The sequence below is a fragment of the Desmodus rotundus genome, chromosome 2 (genome assembly GCF_022682495.2).
Source record: "Desmodus rotundus isolate HL8 chromosome 2, HLdesRot8A.1, whole genome shotgun sequence".
Taxonomy (NCBI): domain Eukaryota; kingdom Metazoa; phylum Chordata; class Mammalia; order Chiroptera; family Phyllostomidae; genus Desmodus; species Desmodus rotundus.
In genome coordinates this window covers 51,175,870-51,198,268 of record NC_071388.1, presented here as the reverse complement: position 1 = coordinate 51,198,268, position 22,399 = coordinate 51,175,870, and the positions used below count along the sequence as shown (strand labels likewise).

General features: G+C 50.1%; 1 protein-coding gene and 1 pseudogene across 3 annotated transcripts; one reads left to right on the top strand and one right to left on the bottom strand.

Annotated features, from left to right (window-relative positions):
• Window positions 1-2,904: 2,904 nt before the first annotated feature.
• On the bottom strand, window positions 2,905-9,583 carry LOC112300957 (anaphase-promoting complex subunit 13 pseudogene; annotated as a pseudogene).
• On the top strand, window positions 8,249-21,401 carry LRRC15 (leucine rich repeat containing 15). 3 transcript variants are annotated; one of them, XM_045192079.2, is made up of 3 exons: window positions 9,386-9,460; window positions 12,435-12,519; window positions 15,790-21,401. In XM_045192079.2, exon 3 carries the CDS (start codon window positions 15,793-15,795, stop codon window positions 17,542-17,544), a length of 1,752 nt encoding a protein of 583 aa, XP_045048014.1. In that variant the 5' UTR covers window positions 9,386-9,460; window positions 12,435-12,519; window positions 15,790-15,792; the 3' UTR covers window positions 17,545-21,401. The 3 variants fall into 3 exon arrangements, with proteins under 3 accessions (XP_045048015.1, XP_045048014.1, XP_045048013.1); XM_045192078.2 differs by having other exon boundaries at window positions 9,438-9,518; XM_045192080.2 differs by lacking the exons at window positions 9,386-9,460; window positions 12,435-12,519 and adding an exon at window positions 8,249-8,316.
• The last annotated feature ends 998 nt before the right edge of the window (window positions 21,402-22,399 follow it).

Sequence of the window (22,399 nt, the reverse complement as noted above, 5' to 3'; positions counted from 1 at the left end):
AAGTCTACGTCATGGTTTCACAGGATTTACACACAGCTCAGAATGAGTCTGCCCCCCCGCCCCCGTGTTCTCCAGTGCTCTTAGTGGTATCCACCATCCACTCGGTCACCCGTGCCGAGGATCTGGCCATTTCCCTCCATGAATTTTTCTCTCTCATTACACGTGGAATGGACTTCTAACTGCCCTAGTTGCATAGTTATAAGAGTTTTAATTTTGTAGGTAGAGTTCAGCTCAAGACTACATTTCCTTTGCAGGTAAAGGTAAGGGCAGCCACATGACTAAGTTCTTGCCAATGCAATGTGAGCAGAAGTGACGTGATAGCTTCTAGGTCATGCCTTTAAGTGGAAAAACTGAGCCCTTCTCTTCCTCTTTCTTGCTTTTCCTTTGGCAGGAATATGAATATGAGGGGAGCAGCCATTTTGTTTTTGTTTTGTTTTAAATCTTTTATTTATTTATTTTTACAGAGAGGGGAAGGGAGGTAGAGAAACATTGATGTGACAGAGAAACATTGACTAGCCACCCCTCATACACCCCCTGACCAGGGACTGAACCCTTGACCCAGGCATGTGCCCTGAATGGGAATTGAACTGGAAACCTTTCGCTTTGCAGGACAACGCCCACCCCAATGGGCCACACCGGTCAGGGTGGGAGCAGCCATTGTGGACATGAGATGGGAATAATGGATTTGGGACATTGGAGTAGAGAGATGGAGTGTCAGTCCCTCATACAGTCAAGCCACCATCCCAGCCCTAGATGAGAAACAAACATCCATTTTGTTTAAGCTCTTGCTATTTTTGGCTCATTTTGTTATGGTGACTTAACCCATATGGTAACAGCCCCACTGTATCATCCCACTTACCACCATAGCCAATCCATCACTATGTTTTACCAATTGCACTCCTTATATTATCCCCCGATTCACTCCTGTCTCTCTATTCTCACTGCCCCGTCTTAGCTCAGGTTTTCATCATCTCCCATCTGAGCTAGAATTTTCTACTAGGTCTTCCTGTGCCTGTCATTCCTCCTCCCTACCCTCTGCCCCTCCCCCCGCCCTGAACCCGTCCTCTGTAGTGCTGCCAGAACCAGCCATCTTCTCTGTACCAGTGTTCCTCAGCCTCAGCACTACTGGCATCTCAGCGCAGATAATTCTTCATTGTGAGGCTGTCCTCTACACTGGAGGATGTTTAGCAGCATCTCTGACCTGTACTCGGTAGATGCCACTTGCATTCTCCAAGTTGTGACAATCAAAAATCTCTCTAGACATTGCCAAATTTTCCCTGGGAGGGAGGCAAAATAACCCCTGGTTGAAATCCACTGCCCTACACCAGTCTGACCACACCTGCCCTTGGATAAACCCTTCTGTGGCCCGCCATGGCCTACAGAATGAGCCGCAGCTGATGAGACCCTTCATACATTGGCTCTGGCGTTCTCCCCAGAATGGGGCTTCTACTTAGCTCTCACGTGCGCTCCGCTGTCTGGTTACCTTGAACTCCTTGCCACATGCTGAATGTGCCATGGTCTTTCATGCCTTTCAGCCTTTGCCAATGTTATTTTTCTTCCCAGGTTGCCCAAACACCTGCTCATCTTACCAGGCTTAGCCCAAGGGTTACCTCCTTGGAGACAGTCCTTCACACAGCTCAGGAAGGCTTGGTGGCTCCCTTGTGTGGCCCCATCCCATACATGTCTTACACTTGAATGTGACTGTCCACGGGTTTGAATTTCCCACAGAATGGATTCACTTTTGTGTACTGGTACCTAGCCCAGGGCTTGCCACTTAATGAACTCTCAGATTGTTGAATGGATGCTGGGCCTCCACAGTGAGCATCCAGGACAACTGAGGGAAGGGACTCTGTGTGATGTGTTTGAAGGTGCAGGAGAGCAGGAGGCATTGGAATGGGGTGAGCCTGTTTGTGGCTCCCACACATCTGAGGGGCTAGTCCGGGGCGAGGTAGCCACCATGGGGTCTGAAAGGGGAAAGAGAACACCTTGGTGGAGGTTCCAGGGAGCAGTTTTAGTGTCAAAAAAGGAAACATTAAAAAAAATACAACTTTGGTTTTTGTCTTTTTTTTCTAAGAAGAGAGATTCCAATTACCAGTGTTTTCAGGTTTTCAATGACGGGTACAGAAATGTAAGCCAGGGCCTCCCACAGAGTTTACGATCTAGACAGAGAACAAGAGAGACACACTTAACTAAAGCAAGTAATTCCAGGAGATACATATGTTTTTCAAAATACAAGTTCTCAGATAAATGTATAACTAAATACTGCCTCCATGGAGTTTCAGTTACGTCTCGAAGGCTTTGAGAAGATAAGTCCCTTTACTGGATAAAACTACTCGTTTATCTAGCCAAGGATCCTTTCTAGAAGCCTCAAAAGAAGAGGTAGGGAGAGTGGAGGGACAGTCAGATACTCTTTAATTTATAAATGTATCCACCTTGGAAAACATCTCAGGAATCCCAGTAGTCAGTGAATGAGCTTCTAAACATCTATTACCTTTCCAGGCTTCCTACGTATCCACTCCGACTGCTTCTCCCAGGGGGTGCAGGAGAGGTTAGCAATTCTCCTTACGTTGGCTTCCTCTTTCTAAGCCATCCCTCTCCTACCTTCTATTGCCTGTCACAGGACACACATAAGTTGGGAAGTGTTGAACTGTGACAGCAAAGCAAAATTAGAGTGAAAGGCAAATGTTTAACCAAACATGTTTAAACACTAGGGGAAGAGCTTTGGGTTCAAAGAGCCGAATGTTCTGCGTTCCTGAGAAATCCGTTTCTCGTTCTGGTGCGTATCTGCACACTGCCCTTTGCTGTCACAAACCGAGTGGGTGTACATTTTCGAGTGTGAATTTACCACTAAAAGATTTGAATTAGGAGACTGAAAGAAAACCTTGGGTACCTATGTGTTTTTTTTTAATCCGTCCAGGAGAAGGGAGCCACGTGCCCGTTTCCTGTGGGGGCAATGTTCTCGCGCAGAGACTGCGAGGCCAAGTCGGTCCACTTCATCTCTTGTTCTTCAGTGGATTCTGTGGAGCCACCGTTGTCCCGCTCAGGTTCGGGAAGCTCATTCAGGGGTATCGCCACGTCCTCGTGAGGTGAGGCAGCTTGTATCTCGCCGAGCATCTCCAATCAAACCCCAGATCCCTCCCTCTCTCTGTACCTCGCTGTCCACGCTCCAGCAGCGCTGATCGCGTCAGATCAGCACTGACCCAGCCTTTACCCACCGGGGTCGCCGGAGCCCACCCTCGGCACCACGTGACCTCCGCTTTTTGTCTTTTAAAATGGTTGTTCCAGTTCAATTAGATGCAGTTCAGGAATGCATCTAATTTTTATTTAAATGGAACACAAACAACGCATAATTATATAGAATGTTTTTATGTATTTATGTATTTATTTATTTATTTATTTTTAGAGAGAGAGGAAGGGAAGGAGAGAGGGAGAGAAACATCAATGTGTGGTTGCCTCTCACATGCCCTCCACCAGGCACCCAGCCCACAACCCAGGCATGTGCCCTGACTGGGAATCGAACAGGCGACCCCTTGGTTCGCAGGCCTGCACTCAATCCACTGATCTACACCAGACAGGGCAGGAATGTTTGTATTTAAATGGGACATAAAACAACACATAGTTATAAGAAATCCTCATTTATCACTGGTCCCTCCTCTCACTATTATGGCAGTTTTGAGGGTATCCTTCCAGATTCCTTTGCAAATACTGCTGTAGAGATAGAGACAAAGATTTATGTGTGCGATATGCATATATACATACATGTGTGTATACACATAGATATGTGTCATGCATGTGTGTAAACACACAAATGTGTGTGTTCATATGCGTGTGTTATGCTTGTTTATAAACACATTCACACGCATCCATAGAGATGTAGCCGGATGACATTTTCTCCCGCCCGCACACCTCTTTCTCGGCCCTCTTCATCTGCGTGGGGGCAGGTCTTTGGCGGGGACCTTGGTGGTGCGCTCCTTCAGTTCTTCTGTGAGGGCCTGTCCACACCAGCGCCAGGGACGCCTGCTGGTCTTTGAGACACGCTGCTCCCAGGAGCTGCCTAACATGCCTCCTTCAGAGAATGGCCAGGGCAGTAGGAATGACACGGAACCGTGGCTGTCTATTGGGAACCTGGGGGCCCCGTGGTCTTCTCTGTGTCCGAGATGGCCGGGCCACTGCGAGGGGAGCAGCAGGAGAGAGCAGAGCAGGTGACCTGGGGAAGGAGAGAAGGGAGGACCCAGGCAGACAGAGCCCTGGGCGCCCACCTGCAGCCGACTCCGTGGGCACCGCAGGGCCGCTCGCAGGGATAACTGATGTTTTGTACCGTCTTCTGGATTTTTGTGTTATTATGATTGATAAAGAGTGAGATTGTTTTCTTTACTCTGTTTCTTATATGTTAAAATATAACAGAGGAGCTATACATTTATGGTTTTCGCCCTAAAACCAGTAAGTACAATCATGTTATATATACAGGGTGGGGCAAAAGTAAGTTTACAGTGATTTGTATGGAAAATGATACAAAAATTAGTAAATAATAACATAAGAATAAACTGCATTTCACATACTCACAACTGTAAACCTACGTTTGCCCCACCCGATATACTACTCTGCTTAGTACATGAGGTGTATTTTCTTTCTCAGCAAATAAAGACGTATCCTATCTCTTTAAGTTAGTTACTTGGGCATGGATTTTCACAAAGCATGGAATCATTGTCCAATGGGTGGACGTTTGCATTATTTGCGATGATCTGTTATTACAAAAGTGCTGGATTGGCCATTCTTGAATGTACAGCTTTGTCCACACACATGACCTTGTCTGCCTGTTGGCACTGACCCTGGAGAATGGGTTTACACATTTTGAATTTTGGTAGCTACTGCTGTAACAATTTATATTCCCATCAATAAAGAACACCTGCATTTTTGCCAGCCCTGGGTGTTCTCCATCTTTCTTATTCTGCCAGTCCACTAGGGCACTTCATCCTGTGACACTGCCCAGCCCAGCCCTAAAGTGGCTGAACAGGGCCACAGATCCCTCTCCTGAGGGTGCCATGAAGGGTTTCCTTCCCGCTGGGGAGGCAGGGTCACAGGACCTCCACTTCCCTAGATTCCATGCTTAGTCACTGGACTGGAGAAACGTGTGTGGGTGGGAGGGATCAGAGCTCCCTGAAGCCCTGAGGCAACCCTGGCCCTTCTGGTTCCCCCAGGGGGGCTGGAAAGTGAGCCCTGAGGTTTCCAGGGCTGCAGGTGGTGAATCAGACTTTTACTTTCACCAATAATAGATCGCACTTTGGGGGGCTGACAGGGGCCATTTTGTTTTCTCTGTGGGAGAGAATGTCCTCCTTCAGGAAAGAGGGGTCTTAGTGGGCTGGTGCTCAGAGGTCCTGCAGCAGAAACCCTACAGCTGCCCTCAGTCTGCGATCGGGGTCCTTCCTGCATGGCCTGGCAACGCTATTGAAATCCACGTCCTATCAAGGACCAAAGAGGGTGATAAGAGAGCTTTGAAAACTGTGTGCCCTGTGGACACCCCAGAGTCCTCCCTGAAACCTGGAAACCCGGCCATACTACTTCCTGCAGTCTGGCTCTGACTGGACCTCTCCCCTCCTCTAAAACCTTTGTTGGCGCCCTACTGCCTGCAGAGGAACATTGCACACCTTAGGGGGTATCCCAGAGCTCCCCAGTGAAGCCTGCCACATGCCTGGGCTCCAGCCCAGCTCAGTCTTTGGTCCAGAGCCCTCTCTCCTTCTTGCTGTGATTCGATGATTTTCTTTAACTCACTCCCCCACATTTCCAGGTCCCACTCATCTTTTAAGGCCACCTTCTACATGAAACTCAAGCCCATCCCTTCAAACGCACACACATTTTTCAACCTGAGGGAAGTTCTACCAGTAACCTGGTGCCCTGCGTCATCTCACAGTCCTTAATCTGCACAGCCTCTCTTCCAGGTATAGTGGTTATGAGCATGGGAGCGCGCAACCCAGCAATGGCGGGGGAAACGGCATACAATCAATGCACAGGCTAAGGTCGAATCCTGGTTTTGTGACTTAGCAAGTGACTTTGGGGAAATCAGTTAACTGCCCTGGGCCTCAGTTTTCCTATCTGTAAAAGAAGGGTTATCAGTCCCACTCACAGAATTATTTGGTATACCGGTGGTCTGACCCGGGGGTGTGTTGATTCTCCACGGGCTGTTTGGCGATGAGCAGAGACAGTTTTGGTTGTCACAACTTGGGAGGGATGCTACTGGTATCTGGTGGGTAGAGACCAGGGATGCGCTAAGCACCTTACAGTACACAGGACAGCTGCTCACAACAAAAGCTTCTCCGGCCCCAAGTGTCGATAGTGGTGAGGTTGAGAACCTTGGTATAGATGGGATAATGTATGAATGTGGGCTCTCCGGCTCTCAGTAGGTGCTTCATCAATGTGGATTCTTCCTCCCCAGTGACTGTCAGCTCTTCACGGGCAAGAAATGCATCTGAGCCATTCCTGCGTGGCACAGAGCTCCCAGCACAGGGCCTGGCACAGAATGGCTGAATGTTAGAATTTGAAAGAAAGGAAAGAAGGTAACGAGGGGACATTCTTATTTTTGTAGGTTCTATAAAAATGCAGTTCAAGCCCTGGCTGGTGTGGCTCAGTGGACTGAGAGCTGGCCTGCAAACCAAAGGGTCGCCAGTTCGATTCCCAGTCCGTGCACATGTCTGGGTTGTGGGCCAGGTCCCCAGTAGGGGGTGCACAAAAGGCAACCACACATTGATGTTTCCCTCCCTTTCTACCTCTCTTCCCCTCTGTCTAAAAATAAAAATAAATAAAATATTTTTAAAAATGCAGTTCAAGCCCCCAGTTTGGGGATGTGGAGGTACTAAAATAAAAAGAGGGAAGTTGTTCTCCATGTGAGATATTACTCGGAGGGAGACTGGGTTGAAGAGCTTGGGCTAGGAGCTATGTGGAGACCTACTCCAAGCAGTGCCTGCCCCTCCTGAGCACGTGTCACTTGGGCTCATAGACAGGGCGCTTTTTGTTTCTGGCTCTGAATCACGGTGCCATGGTGAGGGGCATGTGGCATGATTCAGGCAGTAGGGCTGGACCATGGCAAGCCACCCAAATGACTGTTTCAGTAATAACACTATGCACTTTTTATGCTTTCCTTTCATCGCAGGTCTCAAAGCATGGTACAAACATTAATTAAGGTTCTTGGCATTCCATGAGGCACTGTGTGTAAAAGTCACTCTCCCCACTTGGCTGAGAGGGTAAATTGAGCCGGGGAGGGCAGACGGCTTAGTCAAATGCAGCTCAGACCTAGCTGAGGCGCCTTCTTTGAGGAGAAGCAGGGTATGGCAGCCTCCTGTCCCTCCCACTATGACTTTGTTCTCCTCTTCCCCAGCCCTCTTGGTGATACCATGATCAGAAGTGGTTTCTTGTCCCAAACACGGGTGACTGAACGTGGGCTCCCACATGGCGGTGAAGGACACAGGGAGCCCCTCATCTCAAATATGCCTCTTGCCTGCTGTGTATGAGGGGACAGTGAGGGTATATTGGGTGACGTCAGAAGGGAGTTGAAACGTTGTTTTTAGGAGGGACACTGTGGGTCTCACTTTTTCTTTGGAATTAAATGATTTTTCCAAAATATTAACAATAGATGAATTGGGTTAAGCAAATAAGAGTGTTCCTTGTATTATTCTTGCACATTTTCTGTAAATTAAAAATCACTCTCGAATATAGTTTAAGAGAAAAAGAAAAGAATGAATGCCTTTTCTAGAACCACACAGTTCTTTTCTGCAGCCACAGTGGCTGGTGCAGCGAGTCCAAAAGAAACATTGGAGGAAGAGAGAAAAGATGAAAATGGGTTCTTTAAAAAAAAATGTGCACAGACAGAGAGCAGGCTGACAGCTCTGTGGGTGGGGCAGAGGGCTGGTGGGTGCAGGGAATTGAGCAAAAAGAAAAAAGGACTCATGGACATGGAAAACAGCGGGTGATTGCTGGGTGGGGGGTGGGGAGGGAGGTATAAGGGGGATAAATGGTAACGGAAAAAATACAATTAAAAAACTTTTTAAAAATGTGGCAGAAGAAGAAAACCCCTTGCACTTGGGCACACAGGTGTGGCTCCCTTGGTGGCGCGGGCTGTCCTTGCCCGTCGGGGCGCTGCAGTGGCACGGTCGCCCCTCCCCGCCACCGCCGACACTGCCCCCTGCCGTGACTCACGTCGGGGACCGTTTAAATACCGAGAGCGAACGCCGAGCCGCACTCATGCTGCAGCCTTGAGCCTCCCTTCGTCCTCTTGCTCTCCAGCTCCCCCTGGTCAACGGTGGGCAGGCGGGCGCCGCGCTGCTGGTAAGTAGGGGGGTCGGCCCTATCTCTCTCTCCGCTCCCCCCTGCCCGCCTGGAAAGACCTGGCTGTCATACCCCACCCCCGTTTTCTGCTGACCCCGCTCCCTTGGGGAGCGACTCCAGGAGGGGCAGGGCTGGCGTGGTGCCGGCGGATGCTCGCAACGCCATCGAATAGAGCCTGCGCTGGGGGGTGCCTAGCCTGCCCACCCACTGCCCGGTGCGCCTGGGGCCACCAGCCCCTCCTACGGATCTGTGACCAGCCTTCACTTGCCCTAACCGTCCCATGATGTTAACTTGGGGTGCTGAGAAGACTTTTTAAAGACCCGCAAGACACACTGAAAGTTGACCAAGTTATCATACGAGTTACCCAATGAGTTACCTCTTTTCTGATACAAACTCTCCTGGGGGAAGTTTCTCTTCTTAAGATTCAGGTTATTTAAACCCATGTCATCCTCCCTGGCACTTACTGGGGTGGCCACCTGTGGCCTGATATGCATTTGGGTCTGTACAGGACCACTGAGACCTTGCTTCATGGGGTTTTCCCAGGAGAGGATCTGTCTTCTTTTCATACGTACAGTTGCTACAAAAGCAGATGGGCTGCTGCCTGGTTTTCCAGTCTGGAATTTAGCTGTGGACTCCAAATTGTTCTGGGTTCTGGGTCTGTGTGGGGCTTAGGCGACCCAACTCTGGCAGCTCCCCGCCTTGCCAGCCAGTGTGGGGGTGTGGCTGAGATTGCTGGCTTCCAGCAGCAACGGTCAGGCTGGGAGACGGGTTTGAAGCGGGTGCTACGCGCATGAAATTGTGACTGTTGTGGCCTGGTCAGTGTGGCTCAGTTGGCTGGAGCGTGGTCCTATACACTAAAAGTTCATGGGATCTATTCCCGGTCAGGGCCCATACTCGGCGCGAATGGGAGGCGATTGATCAATGTTTCTCTGTCACATTGCTGTTTTTCCCTTTCTCTTTTCCCCCCTTCCCCTCTTGGGTGAGGATTTTTTTTTTTTTTAATTGTGACTGTTGTACCTTTACCAGCATCTCTGCTCAAATGTAGAAGCAGAACTGAAGCCAAGGAACCAACAGTGGAAAACCAGAACTTTCCAGAGCCCACCTGTACCAAAGTGTGAGGGAGACAGTCTACCTCCAGGGCCAAGTATGTCACCTCAGGGCAGGCTGCGACTCTCTCGGATGGCACATCACCCAGGCTGAAGGTGCTGGATGCCTGTCTGACACGCTTCTGCTTCTCTTTTGGGGTTATCTGGGACTGTATCGCCATATCTCAGGAGGCTTTCAGATGATGTGTTGGTGCCCCTGGCTCCTAATTTAGAAACTCTCTAAATGGCTGTCCTTTCTTTTACTCTGCATCAGCGGAACATCTGGGATGCATTCAGGGCCAGACAGGCCCATTTGCCTGTGGTCCTGAGTCAGCTGGGCGGGCTCTGCAGTGACGAGACTAGCATGTGAGAGAGGTTGGGCCAGGGCCAAGGGTTCTGAGCAGACCTGGCAGAAAGTCAGGGCACCCATGGAAGGTTCTCCCCAGGTCCAGGGGACATTACCTGGGCTTGCTCAGTAAATGGGGGTGGGGGTGAGGGTGCGGCACAGGTGGGAGTAGATCCAGATGTAGAGAAATAGGAAGAGATGGGAGAGACGTGGTCCCAAGTTGATCCTGCCAGCAAATACTCAGAGGCTGTGATTACACAAAGCAATTTGCTTCCCTAAACCCTGACCACGAAAGATGGGCTGCAGCTTCTGGTTTCACTGCCTCCCTTGGCTTCTGGGACACAGGATTTGGAAACCATTTCCAAGGTGCTTTGATGAGGGGCTGACCCATTTCTATCTAATTCGGGTCCCCAGGTGTTAACCTGAGAAGGGGCTGTCATCCATGACTTCTTTAATGAAAGCCCTGAGAGGGAGCTTCTCTGCTTGGCTGGCAATCGCCAGTATCTCTTGCTGCTTTTGCCAAGCTAATTACAGCCCTTCTTGGGCCTCTGCAGGAAGCCCTCTCTCTCTAACCCTGGGGCTGGAAAAGACTTGCTTTTTCTTACTCATTTTCTTTTTTAAACAAGTGAACAATATTTTGGCTTTGAAAGGTCCTAAGAGATGGAGTCAACAATTGATTCAGGTTGGGGATGAGGGTGTGGCCAGTCTTCCCTTGGGGATCTGGGATGCTTTGTGTTTGGGGTGGAGCATTCCTAAATTGGGTACCACCCTCAATGGGGCTGTGCGTTGAGATCAACTCCTATGGTGACCCTTTCTGTTGCTTCCCTCCATTTCCAGGCCACTCAGGTGAAACTGAGCAAACACAAACATCAGAGCAGCTCTAAGGAAGAACACCCCTCAAACCATATAGCCTAGGAGTTTGGAGAGCAACTAGCAACTTGACCTTTTCTCATAATGTTGGGCAGCTGGGGGATGGATTGTATATGAGCCTGAGGTCATTCTAGAATGGGGAGAGCAATGCCACCTCTAGTCCCCTTCTAGGCAATGCCAGACACATAGTTGACAAGGTCCCGAAGGCTTGTGACAAGGTTCAGAGGTTTGGGTAGAGCTCTGATCTTGGGAGTCTTCAACTGATGGTGTGGCCTTGGGCAAGTCCCCTCCTCCCTCTGGGTCCCTAAGTTTTCCCATATATAAAATGACCATGTGGTTTAACCAGATGGTCTCAAAAGGCCCTTTCACCTCTAATGCTCTGGTCCCTAAGCTCTGCTTCTGAAAGCAGCTTCTACTACTGGGTTTAACTTAGCACAAAGCCTGGATTCCTGATGGGGATGCAGAAAGGGCCACTAGAGGAAGTATTGATACAGGGAGCTGGCCAGGCCTGTGGCCTGACCCTTGGCCTTTCTGATCCCGGGTCAGTCTCCCTGCTCTTGGCACTAAATGATGCAGATCGTGAGCATGGGGTTCCAGCTGGTGTAGGCCGTGAGTGATGCTGCTGAGGGTGGACTGTGGACACCTTTATTACAGTCACTTGGGGACTTTGTTAAATGTGCAAGGTCTTGGGGATCTTGGGCCCTTCAGACCTGGGGATTGGGAACTGTGGGTGGAACCTCCAGAGACCTTGATTTTAGTCCACAGCAGAATGAACAGTAATTGTAAGTAACATTTATTGAGTACTCATTTTGTGCCAAGAACGAATCTAATGGCTTTACGTGTACGAACTCATCTAATCCTCACAGCTACAACACTGTTAGGTCAGTTCTATGAAGCAAGCAAGCTTCCCAGGCACTTCCAGGTGATTTTTATGTACTGATGTGGGGGCGGGGCAATTACCCCTGTTTAGTGAGGTGGGGAGGTCTGGATGCACTGAGCCCCCCGGTCAGACCGTGCCTTCGGACCCTTAGGCCTTAGCACCTATGAGAGGGCTGATTGAGGCGACACTGGCTGGTGGGGTGAGGCGAGGAGACATCCCTCCACGATTCCAAACTTGCCATCTCGGTCAGTTGTATAGGGCAACTTCTCACTGGAGATGAGGGCATGTTTAGGGATGCTTGGGTGGGGAAAGGGCACAGGCCAGGGAGGGAGCTCCCCCTCTGGGCCTCAGTTTCCCCAGGTGCATTGGGAGGGGCCAGGACCAGAGGCTCTCTAAGGCTTCTCCCAGCTCTCGGGTACCATGAAATGACCATTGGCTCTGTGAAGATGCACCACTCAACAAGTGGGATTGTCCTGCCTGGGACAAGGGGGGCCTGGAAGATGGGTACAAGCTCCTCAAGCCTTGGCATGAAGGTGGGGCTGGGCCAGATGGCTCTGCTGGCAGTTTGGTGTGGCCTATAATGAAGAGAGGATGAAGAGGATGGTGGGGCTTTGGATCAAATCTCCCTTCTGTCTCCAATTAGAAGATATTAGAGCTGCCAAGGGCCCTTGGAAGTCTTTAAGGAGGGGAGATTGAGGCCTGGAGAATTTGCCTAAACTCACCCTTAAGCTTAGTATCAAGACCAGAGTAACACATTCATCTCCTGGCTCTTTCCAAAAGCTTTGCTCCGTGGCATTGATAGAAGAAGCCATCTCCTCCCAGCGAACCTCATGTTTAGGGAATGTGAATGATGGTATTAATCCCCCAAAGACCCAACCTATCAACCAACAAAGTCCAGGGTTTCAAGGCTAATTAGGTTTTTGTTCATGAATCACAGGCTGTTCTTGCTGAAGAGACCCACAGCTAGAGCGCCTACTCCCAGTGCTTCTACTCCTGGGGAGGGACCGCGTCAGAGTGCCCAGGTGAGCTCTCTGTCTGCTCAGTTCCCTGAATTCCCCAGCCAGCGACAGACGCCAGGCTGTGCCCCTCCGGGCACAGGGGTTGGACGAGTTGCTGCAGTGACTGCGGATGCATTCTGCCGCCTGGGAGAGGAGGGTGTAATTAGGGCAGCTTTGTGGGTCTTTAACTGGCATTTGCATGGCTGCCAAGCGACACTGGGCGGCGTGGGCTATTAGGCTGCTGTGTGCTGGGCTGCCGAGGGCCTGGGCTGCCACCTTTGCCTGCAAGGCTTGCTGAAGACCCCTGGGCCTCGCTGGCTCTCCAGCTCCGTTTTTTTTCAGCCCCTCCCTCCCCTGAGGGCTCTGCAGCTGGGGTTGAGGTGGGCTCTTCTGAGTCCTTTGGAGCAGTGGGTACCGCCCGTGGCAGTAACAAGCGTGGGGAAACAGGAAACCACTGCACGTGGTGCTAGGCTGGGCTCTGCATGCGCTAGGATTTATAAAAAGGAAAATCTGCAAATTCTTGCAATTTTTGTCAAGATGAGTACGGTCCATTTTCAACAACAGTGGCTCTGTTCCCATAGAGAATTATCTTTTCCCTCCTCCCTGCCTTGGTGCTGGGCCTTCCTGAGGCTGGCTGATGCCCTCTCCCTAGGCACGCAGTGCAGACACAGAGAAGGTCTGAGATGGGTTTTCAGAGGGGAGCTCATCTGTACCCTCATTTACAGGTGGGGAAACGACAGAGACTGCCCTGGCCTTGCCAGGTTATGAGCATTTAATTTAGTGCCCAAGTCTTTGACACAGGCTGTGGCGCCATTTTGAAGCATACTGGGTATAGGAGTATACATTGTAAATAAGTTCTGCCTAGCATGCCACCAGGAGCAGTTAGAGCTGCACCTTTTGTAAGTCACTCCAAGGGGGTGTTCTGGTTTATGGGTCCCCTTACCATCAAAGGCCTTCAAGAGACCAGTTTGTCATTGTCCTTCTTGAAGTTCAGGGTGGAACTGAGCACAGCACTACAGATGTGGCCGGACCAGGGCAGTGTAGAGTAAGATCATAACCTTCTTTGTTCTACACTTAATACTTCTATTAATGCAGTCTAAGATCATGTTAACTTTTGTGGGCAGTTTCCATTTTTCGTTACCATCAGTAAGTCTTTCTCCAAGGGTGGATGTTGAGTCCCTTTTTCTGGCCCCCTGTGTAGGCTGTTTATGTTCTGTTCTCAAGTCTGGACCTAACATTTGTCTACATAAGTTCTTCTTTTTAGATATGTCCATAGCTTAATCTGGCCCCATTTCTTTGCACTGGACTTCATTGGCCAAGTTATTATTCTTTCTTTCTTTTCTCCATTGTTCTACATAATTAATTGAGCCCTTAATGCAAATGTACAGAAGGTCAGGGCTTGGATGGGCTATGAATAAATGAAAAATCAAGGTGTGGGTGCATTTTGTCCTTAGAGTAAGCTTGTCGGGAGGCAGGGAAGGAGTACATTGAGCTGAAGCCAGATTGAGAAGCCTGGATTATTCTGAGTTATGGGCCAGACTCAGGACTCCATGAGTTCAGGGGAACAAATTGAGACCAGAGAAATACCGTCTCCACCCAGCCAGTTTATGCTTTATATGCTTTCATCTGAAACTCCTTCCTCTGACTCAGGGTTTTCACTCATTAAAAAGGAGAGGCATTGCCTTAACAGTCAAAGTACTCACCCAGGAACCTGGAACTCTGGATTTTACACTCTGAGCCTGTCTCCTTCCTTCCCCGCATTCCCCACAAACTGATGGGAATGTATGATCAGCAGTTCTTACCCCTTTGCGAGTTAGAGACCCCTTCAAACCTCAGATAGAAAGTACAGACGCTCTATATACACAGAATCCTTAGTTCCTTGACTGAGAATGCCAGGATCAGGAGCACTCTGAGGCCTTCCTGTCTATGAGGTCCGTGTTGTGCATGAGCTGGGAACGCATTGGCAGGGGCAATCTCACACTCAGTCTCCCATCTGCTCCTCACGACGGCCTCAAGAGGGGGCAGAGACTGCCATCTCTACTTAACAGATGATGGAGGTGAGCTAGGGGGCCTCACAATTCATTCAAGGTCAAACAGCTGGATAGCGGGCCTTAGCTATTCAGTGCAGGGACCAGTCTTCCTGTCCCATGTCTCCATGTTCTATACATTTTCTATGTATGTAAAGTCGTCCTCACCCCTGACCTCAAACACCAAACCTTTGTGAATTTGGCATTCCCAGATCACCACCATGCCTACGGGAGCATCTGGACCTGTCACCTTTTAGCTCAAAGTGCATTCCTAAGTTTTTGGGACTTACTCAAGGCCACTCAATGTTTCTTTGTGGACCAGTCCCCAGAAGGGAGACCCCAGGCATAGGCTGAGTCACAGCAGTCCCTTCCAGTGATTCAGGAGGTGTTGCAGATAATTTCCTTTTATTGGGAAGGCTGTTTGAAACACGTGAACAAACACATGTGAAACATGTTAACAAAGGTTAACAAAGAGACAGGTTGTTAGCAGTGGTCATGGGGTGGGATGGGGTGGGGTGGGGTAGGTGGAGTGGGGTAGGGGTTTGGGGGACCCAGGGAGAGGAAAAGCCCAGCTTCCTATGGTCTTTTCCACCAGATCAGCAGAGCGGTCTTACTTCTGCTGGCTGCCATGTCTCCTCTTGGCAGTCCACCATGTTTAAGGCTTTAACATCTTTCCCCAGATTCAGACCCTATTTATTCGTTCTTATTTCCTCCTCATGTCTCCTGAGGAACTAAGTTCAAATAGCAAGTTCAGCTTCTGTGAGGGGTACAGTGGTGGATGAGGTACTGATCCTTCCTTAAGGAACCTATAGAGATGAAAGATGAACATCCTTGCCCTTGAAATACTTATTGACTAATGAAGGAGGCAGAGGGGAACAAATGTCATTCAGAGCCCGCTGTGGTGTGGGCCACAGTGGAGGTTAGGAAGACCACCTGCAATGAGGGTAGCTAATGTTGACTCATGGAAAGTGGGAAGGCTTCCTGGAGGTGACTGCATTTGAGATAGACTTGGAAGTATGAGAAAGATTTGGATGAGGACGAAGAGCACTCCTAGTTGGGGGGACGGCTTGGGCAAAGGCATGGAAGTAGGGAGGCATGGGGGAAGGCAAAGAGACTTGCTGACCAGACCATCAGGAGCATAAGTTGGGTATGTGTGATGGGGTTCAAAGGTAAGCTAGTGTTCCATACCAAAGATTGACGCTGGCTTAAAACCAGCTGCAGTGTCAGTGATAAGACCCTGACTCATGTGCTCTCTCCCCTTGCACAGGCCATGCCGCTGAAACACTATCTCCTTTTGTTGGTGGGCTGCCAAGTCTGGGGCGCTGGGTTGGCCTATTATGGCTGCCCTAGCGAGTGTACCTGCTCCAGGGCCTCTCAGGTGGAGTGCACGGGGGCGCGCATTGTGGTAGTGCCCACCCCTCTGCCTTGGAACGCGATGAGCCTGCAGATCCTCAATACACACATCACCGAACTCAACGAGTCCCCATTCCTCAACATCTCAGCCCTCATCGCCCTGAGGATCGAGAAGAACGAGCTGTCCCAAATCATGCCTGGTGCCTTCCGCAACCTGGGCTCACTGCGTTACCTCAGCCTCGCCAACAACAAGCTTCAGGTTCTGCCTATCGACCTCTTCCAGGGCCTGGACAACCTTGAGTCACTCCTTCTGTCCAGCAACCAGCTGGTGCAGATCCAGCCGGCACACTTCACCCACTTCAGCAACCTCAAGGAGCTGCAGTTGCATGGCAACTACTTGGAATACATCCCCGATGGCGTCTTCGACCACCTGGTGGTCCTTAACAAGCTCAATCTATGCAAGAATAGCCTCACCCAACTCTCGCCCAGGGTCTTCCAGCGCCTGGGCAACCTCCAGGTCCTCCGACTGTGTGAGAACAGGCTCTCAGACATCCCCGTAGGCACTTTTGATGGGCTGGGTAACCTTCAGGAACTGGCCCTGCAGCAGAACCAGATTGGTGTACTCTCCCCGGGTCTCTTCCACAACAACCGTAACCTCCAGAATCTCTATCTGTCCAACAACCACATCTCCCAGCTGCCTCCCGGCATCTTCATGCAGCTGCCCCAGCTCAACCGTCTCACACTCTTTGGGAATTCCCTGAAGGAGCTCTCTCCAGGGATCTTTGGGCCCATGCACAACCTTCGAGAGCTTTGGCTCTATGACAACCACCTCACTTCTCTACCTGACAATATCTTCAGCAACCTCCACCAGTTGCAGGTCCTGATCCTCAGTCGCAATCAGATCAGCTACATCTCCCCTGGCGCCTTCAACGGGCTGACGGAGCTGCGGGAGCTGTCCCTCCACACCAATGCACTGCGGGAACTGGACGGGAATGTCTTCCGCGTGTTGACCAACTTGCAGAACATCTCCCTGCAGAACAACCGCCTCAGACAGCTTCCAGGGAATATCTTCGCTAATGTCAATGGCCTCATGACCATCCAGCTGCAGAACAACCAGCTAGAGAACCTGCCACTGGGCATCTTCGATCACCTGGGGAACCTATGTGAGCTTCGGCTCTATGACAACCCCTGGAGGTGTGACTCAGACATCCTTCCACTCCGCAACTGGCTCTTGCTCAGCAAGTCCAGGTTGGGGACAGACACCCTCCCGGTGTGTTTCAGCCCAGCCAATGTCCGAGGCCAGTCTATCATCATTGTCAACATCAACACTGCTGTCCCCAGTGTCCAGGTTCCGGTGATCCCCGAGGTGCCCAGCTACCCAGAAACACCACAATACCCAAATACGCCCAGCTATACTGAATCCACCTCCATCTCTTCCACCACTCAGTTCATCAGCCCCGTGGAGGACTTCACCGATCTGACCACCATTGAGTCCACTGATGACCGCAGTGTGGGCATGACCAGGGCCCAGAGTGGGCTGGCCATTGCTGCCATTGTCATTGGGATTGTTGCCCTGGCCTCCTCCCTGGCTGCCTGCATCTGCTGTTGCTGCTGTAAGAAGAGGAGCCATGCAGTCCTGATGCAGATGAAGGCACCCAATGAGTGTTAAAGAGGAAGGCTGGAGGCAGGGATAGGGAATGGTGGAACCACTGGAGGATCTGGGAATTTCATCCTTCAATCCTCGCCCCTGGGTCCATGGAGCCATCCTCTGCTCCCTCTCTCTGGTCCCTGAGAGGAAGGCGGCCCCATCTTTTCCTGACCTGCTCTTGCTGGACCTTCTTACCACCAGGAGATCCAACCCTGCAAGGTTTCCAGTTCACATCCCTGGTCTTCCTAGAAGAAAGCCCTTCCTCCAAAGCCTCACCAGCTCTCCTCTGAGAACAACCATCCCTGTGCCCGCGCCCCTGCTGGCCTCTGTAGACTCACTTATTACATGCCTGCTCACTTTGTGGAAATAGTTCTCCACTGGGACAGCCTCTCTCCCAACTATTCTGTAAGTTGATATCCCTTCTTTTGCTCCTCTTGTTTGTGGCATGGCTCTACTCTGTCACTTCAAATGAAGTTCTCCTCTGATTGTCTGCTCCTGAAAGAAGGCTTCAAACCATTTAGCTGGTTTCTTAAGAACTGCCAAGCACCCTGTCTCTCAGAATGCTGTGAAAGAGAGAGGGGGAAATGATACCGCTCAGTTTCTGGAGACAGAGCCATCAGCAGCATCTCCTGTGCTTTTTATCTGGAAAAGGAGGAAAGGCACCAGTGCAACCAGTTCAGCCTTTTCGGGAATGATATTTCCAAGCTGCAAACTTTGCTTTTAAATTTTCGGTCCTTTAAGGAATAAAATCATGTAGAATTTCCGACCCCTAAAAAATGCTAAAATCATCTTATTGGTACTGGGTGGAGAAAGCAGCCTGGCACTTGCGGGTCCTTGTATCTACCCCTAGGGTTTTTCTCTTTTAACTGTTTATTGAAGGATAACATGAATACAGAAAAGTGGGAGCATGAAAGTGTATAGTTGTGATGGATTTTCACAAACTGTACACACCCTGTAATCAGCATCCAGATCAAGAAACAGGACATCACCAGTATCCCTTACCCTGGGCTTTTACTGGAGAAGACTGGGGCTTATGGAGGTGGCATGGGCTTCCCTGGGAATTGGCTCCCTGTGGGCCAGGATGGGCCCCCCACTGCCCCTCCCTGGGTCAGCCCTTGCAAAGATCCAGCTACTAGGGGTGGAGGAGAACATGTGCGTACACTCTGGCCAGGATTTTATTAAATCCCCAGACCCCGAGGCACTCAGATTGGCCAGGTCAGAAATATCTCAACTGTGGCGGCTCACACAGCCACATGCCCTTCCCTGCCGGCCACTGGAGGCCCTTCTGCCTGGACCTTTTATGGGCATGATATGCCTATATCTGTTTTTAATTTTCACCCCCCATTTGGGGGAAGTGAAATAGTTCAGAAATGAGATCCTTTCATTGAACAGCCAAGTGTGATGGAACTCAGCAATCCCTCTCATGTGGTGGTGAAATTCTCCATCAACATTACAGTCAGCTAGAAACTGAACTTCAGAATTCTTGTATATATCAGGAAATGCCAGGATTTACAAATAGGTCACACTGGGCCTGGGGGCCCTCTGGAGCAACTCTTGCCTGTGGTCTAGTGATAAGAGTTGTTTCTTCTTCTTCTGGTTATTCTCCCCTTGAGTTACAATCACAGGAATACCAGCCCTTGCCGCCCTTCCTTCTACATGCATATTCACACTGGTGAATTATGTTCATGGTGATGAGTATCTTTCCGTGGACAACTGGTCTACCAATTTAGAAGTAAAAGTTCTAAATGGAAAATTTCAGGTGTCCATGTCTTCTCAGAAAAGAACTATAGCCAATACTATAAAGATTTGGAAATCTGCCGTTAATCCTGACTGGCTCTTACTGGTTTCCTCTGTCTGCCCCATAAGACACATCTCCTTGGGCCTTAGCAGAATGATGCTGACAGATCCCCAAAAGAGGGCAGAAAGAGATGTGCACAAGAACTAGTGCTGTTGGTAGCTTTTCACTCTCTGTTCCAGAGAATTTGGGAAAGATGGGGCTTGTCAGAGGCAAAAGACATCGCAGGGTAAATATAGGTCTCCAAAATGTTTTCAAAATATTTATAGCAACTGGTAGACACGTACCAAGACTTGCTGGGGCCTGAAAGGAAGTGAGCTCAGAGCTTGGGGCACGAGCATCGTTCCACTGATGGTAGTCTGCCATATCAATCCTGAGGCCAAAGAAGGCAGTTCAGCCTTCTCTGCTTCAGACTGGAAGCATGGTTTGGCACTGCCTTTCTCCAGGTGCTCCTTGTGAGTTGGCGCCAGTGGGCCAGCAGGGGCAGAGCGGTGGGAAAAGGGTCCTCTTCATCCAGTGTGTCCTGCCAGTCTGCACCCAGAACCCCTGGGTGCTTCCAGCATTGCCTATGACATTGGAGTGCCTTCCTCTTTGCCCCACGATATCAACATGTGTCCCTGAGCAGCAGCTGGCCTGAGGGCAGCTGTGTTCAGATGACTGCACCCAGGAGCAGGTCGGGGTAGTAAACCCTTTATCTGACCTTCTGAGTTGTCTGTTTCTTTCTGCCATCGGAAAGGATTGGATGGAGCCATCTAGCCTCCTCTTCCTTGACAGGTCTTTTGGCTTCTCTGAACCATATTGTCTGGTCAGGGAGCTGCCAGAAAAGCTGGGTAGTTTTCTTTCCAATAGGACAATGCATTTGCACCCATCTCAGAGCTGGAGTGAGTCACTTGGCCACCACGCCCACCCCCTGCCACCCAAATTTGAGGTAGGGCACAGAGTCCAAGTCTCTTTCCCTCTCTCCTCACTGGCTTCTAGGTCAGCTTGCCAGTACTAGTGTCCTGCATTTGGAATGAAGGCTCAATGTTGGAGGAAAGATAATAAAAGCCAGTTGGAACCAGTGTTTTTAAAAAATGCTTACTGTGCATAGTTACCCTTTAAAGCACTTAACAGGCATTTTCCTTTTTAACCCTCACAGCGCCCCTGTGCACGAGTACCAGCTCATCCCCTTGTGGCAGGGTCTAAAACTGCCGTCCTTCCGCAACGTTATTCAATATGTCATGGGTTTTCCTTCTCTCTTTAAACTTTGCACAGGACCTTGTGGCCTGTCCTGGGCTTTCATCGCTAAACCAAAGAAAATGGGAGTTACTCTCCTGTTGTTCCCCAGAGTCTGAACCACTGAAACCTCACTTGGTATTGTGTGGACCGAAAACTTTGTAAATACAGGGAAAAATTAAACTCATCCATCCATCAGAGAAAAACTGGCCCCTTTCATGGAAATTGTTGGGCTGTGTGTACATTGTCTCCTTCTTTTAGAATTTAAAGGCCCAGCACAGTTCTCAGAACTCTTTGTGGGCAACAACGGTTCTCACAGCCTTCCAGATGCTGTGTAGAGCAGTTGCAGGAATCTATTTCTAAACTCAGGAAGATTTTGGAGAGCGGACAGCTCAAGATAACTAGATGACTAGAGTTGGTTAGGAGACAGTGGATGCATCCCAGCCTTACACTGCAAACCTCTCAGAGAATTCAGCCCACAGACCCCACAGTCAGAACTGAATGTGGGTTGTTGGGGAGGTGGTGGTGGTCTTGGGGAGGAAGCCATTTCAGAGAGGGTGGGCAGGTGTTCTCCAGGCCAAAGTCCCCCCAGTCTGAGTTCTCTCCTTCACCTGAGGATGGATTGTTCTCACCAACCCGGTGCCTTCATGCTGCCTTCCAAAGTAGATCATGTTTGCCTCGCTTAGAGAATCATTGCAAATAATCCCAGGAGCTTGGTGACTGGTGCTTTTAGAGATTTCTAGGTCCCCAGGGTTTTGTAGAATATGAGCCCTGGTGGGCAGGGTTGGGGGTCCATCTTTGCTGGGGCTGTGTCTTTGCTGGATGCTGCTTGTAACAAATTTGGTGTACAGAATGAACAATAAATGGTATACACAGAATACGTGCTCTCCTATGGATGTCTTGGCTGTGGGATCTCACACCTGGTAATTCTACTCTTCTCACACGTGTGCAAGGCTGATCTACACAGACAGCTCCTCACAGAGAGTAGATTCTGGGCTGGAAAAGGCGTTTGGAAAGTGAGTGGGGACCAAAAGTGAAATAACAGGAGTATCCACGGGCCACTGTGAGTGGAAGGGGCCTTAAGCAGAGGTTCAGCTCATTTATGGATGAAGAAAGTGTGATCAAGATAGGAGGTGGACGCGTGGCTGGGCTTGCACACAACCAGACCTCCGGACCCCCAGGCTGGAGTTTCCTGTATGTCACCAGAAAGGCACTCAAGTTTACTCAGTATTCCTTTAATGTGCCCATGCACGCACTTGCACACTCATTCATGCACATGCACACAGGCTGATGTGGGTAGGACCACCCACACCTCTGGACCCTTATCAGTGCTTAGCCCCAGGCTCAGAGAGTCAGAGCCTCTCAGAAGACACCATCTGAATGAAGGTGACTCCCTCCAAGTGTTCCGGTGACCCCAGGACTATTTCAGGTCTCCAGGTTCCAAGGGCTGTCACAGTCATTGTCAGAGCCCCAGGTCTGAAGAGAAAGCTGATCCTCTCTGCTGTTCCTGCACCCCATTGCCATGCCCAGAAAAAGGGCTTCAACCCGGGTTTTCCTGGATCTCTTAGTTCTTAGATCCCTTCTGCCAGCTGGAAGCCTATTCCAGGAGGCTGGACCCCGACAGCAGTCAGCAGTGTGTTCACCATATCATGAGGCTGGACCCTTTTGATGACTAGGGACAGGGCCTCGTTGTCTTTCCCTACCCATTGCACCTGTCCACTCAGACAGGTCTCTGGAATTTTGGGTAACAGGAGAAGGAGTTGGAATGTTCAACCTATTTCCCAGAAGATTTCTGGAGTTCTGAAGGCAAGTCTTGCCTCCACATACCCACACATGTCCTTCCGGCTGCACGTACCTGTAGTTTAA

Excerpts from the sequence above, each read along its gene's own strand:
- LRRC15 (XM_045192080.2), top strand. The coding sequence starts at position 15,793 with ATGCCGCTGAAACACTATCTCCTTTTGTTGGTGGGCTGCCAAGTCTGG.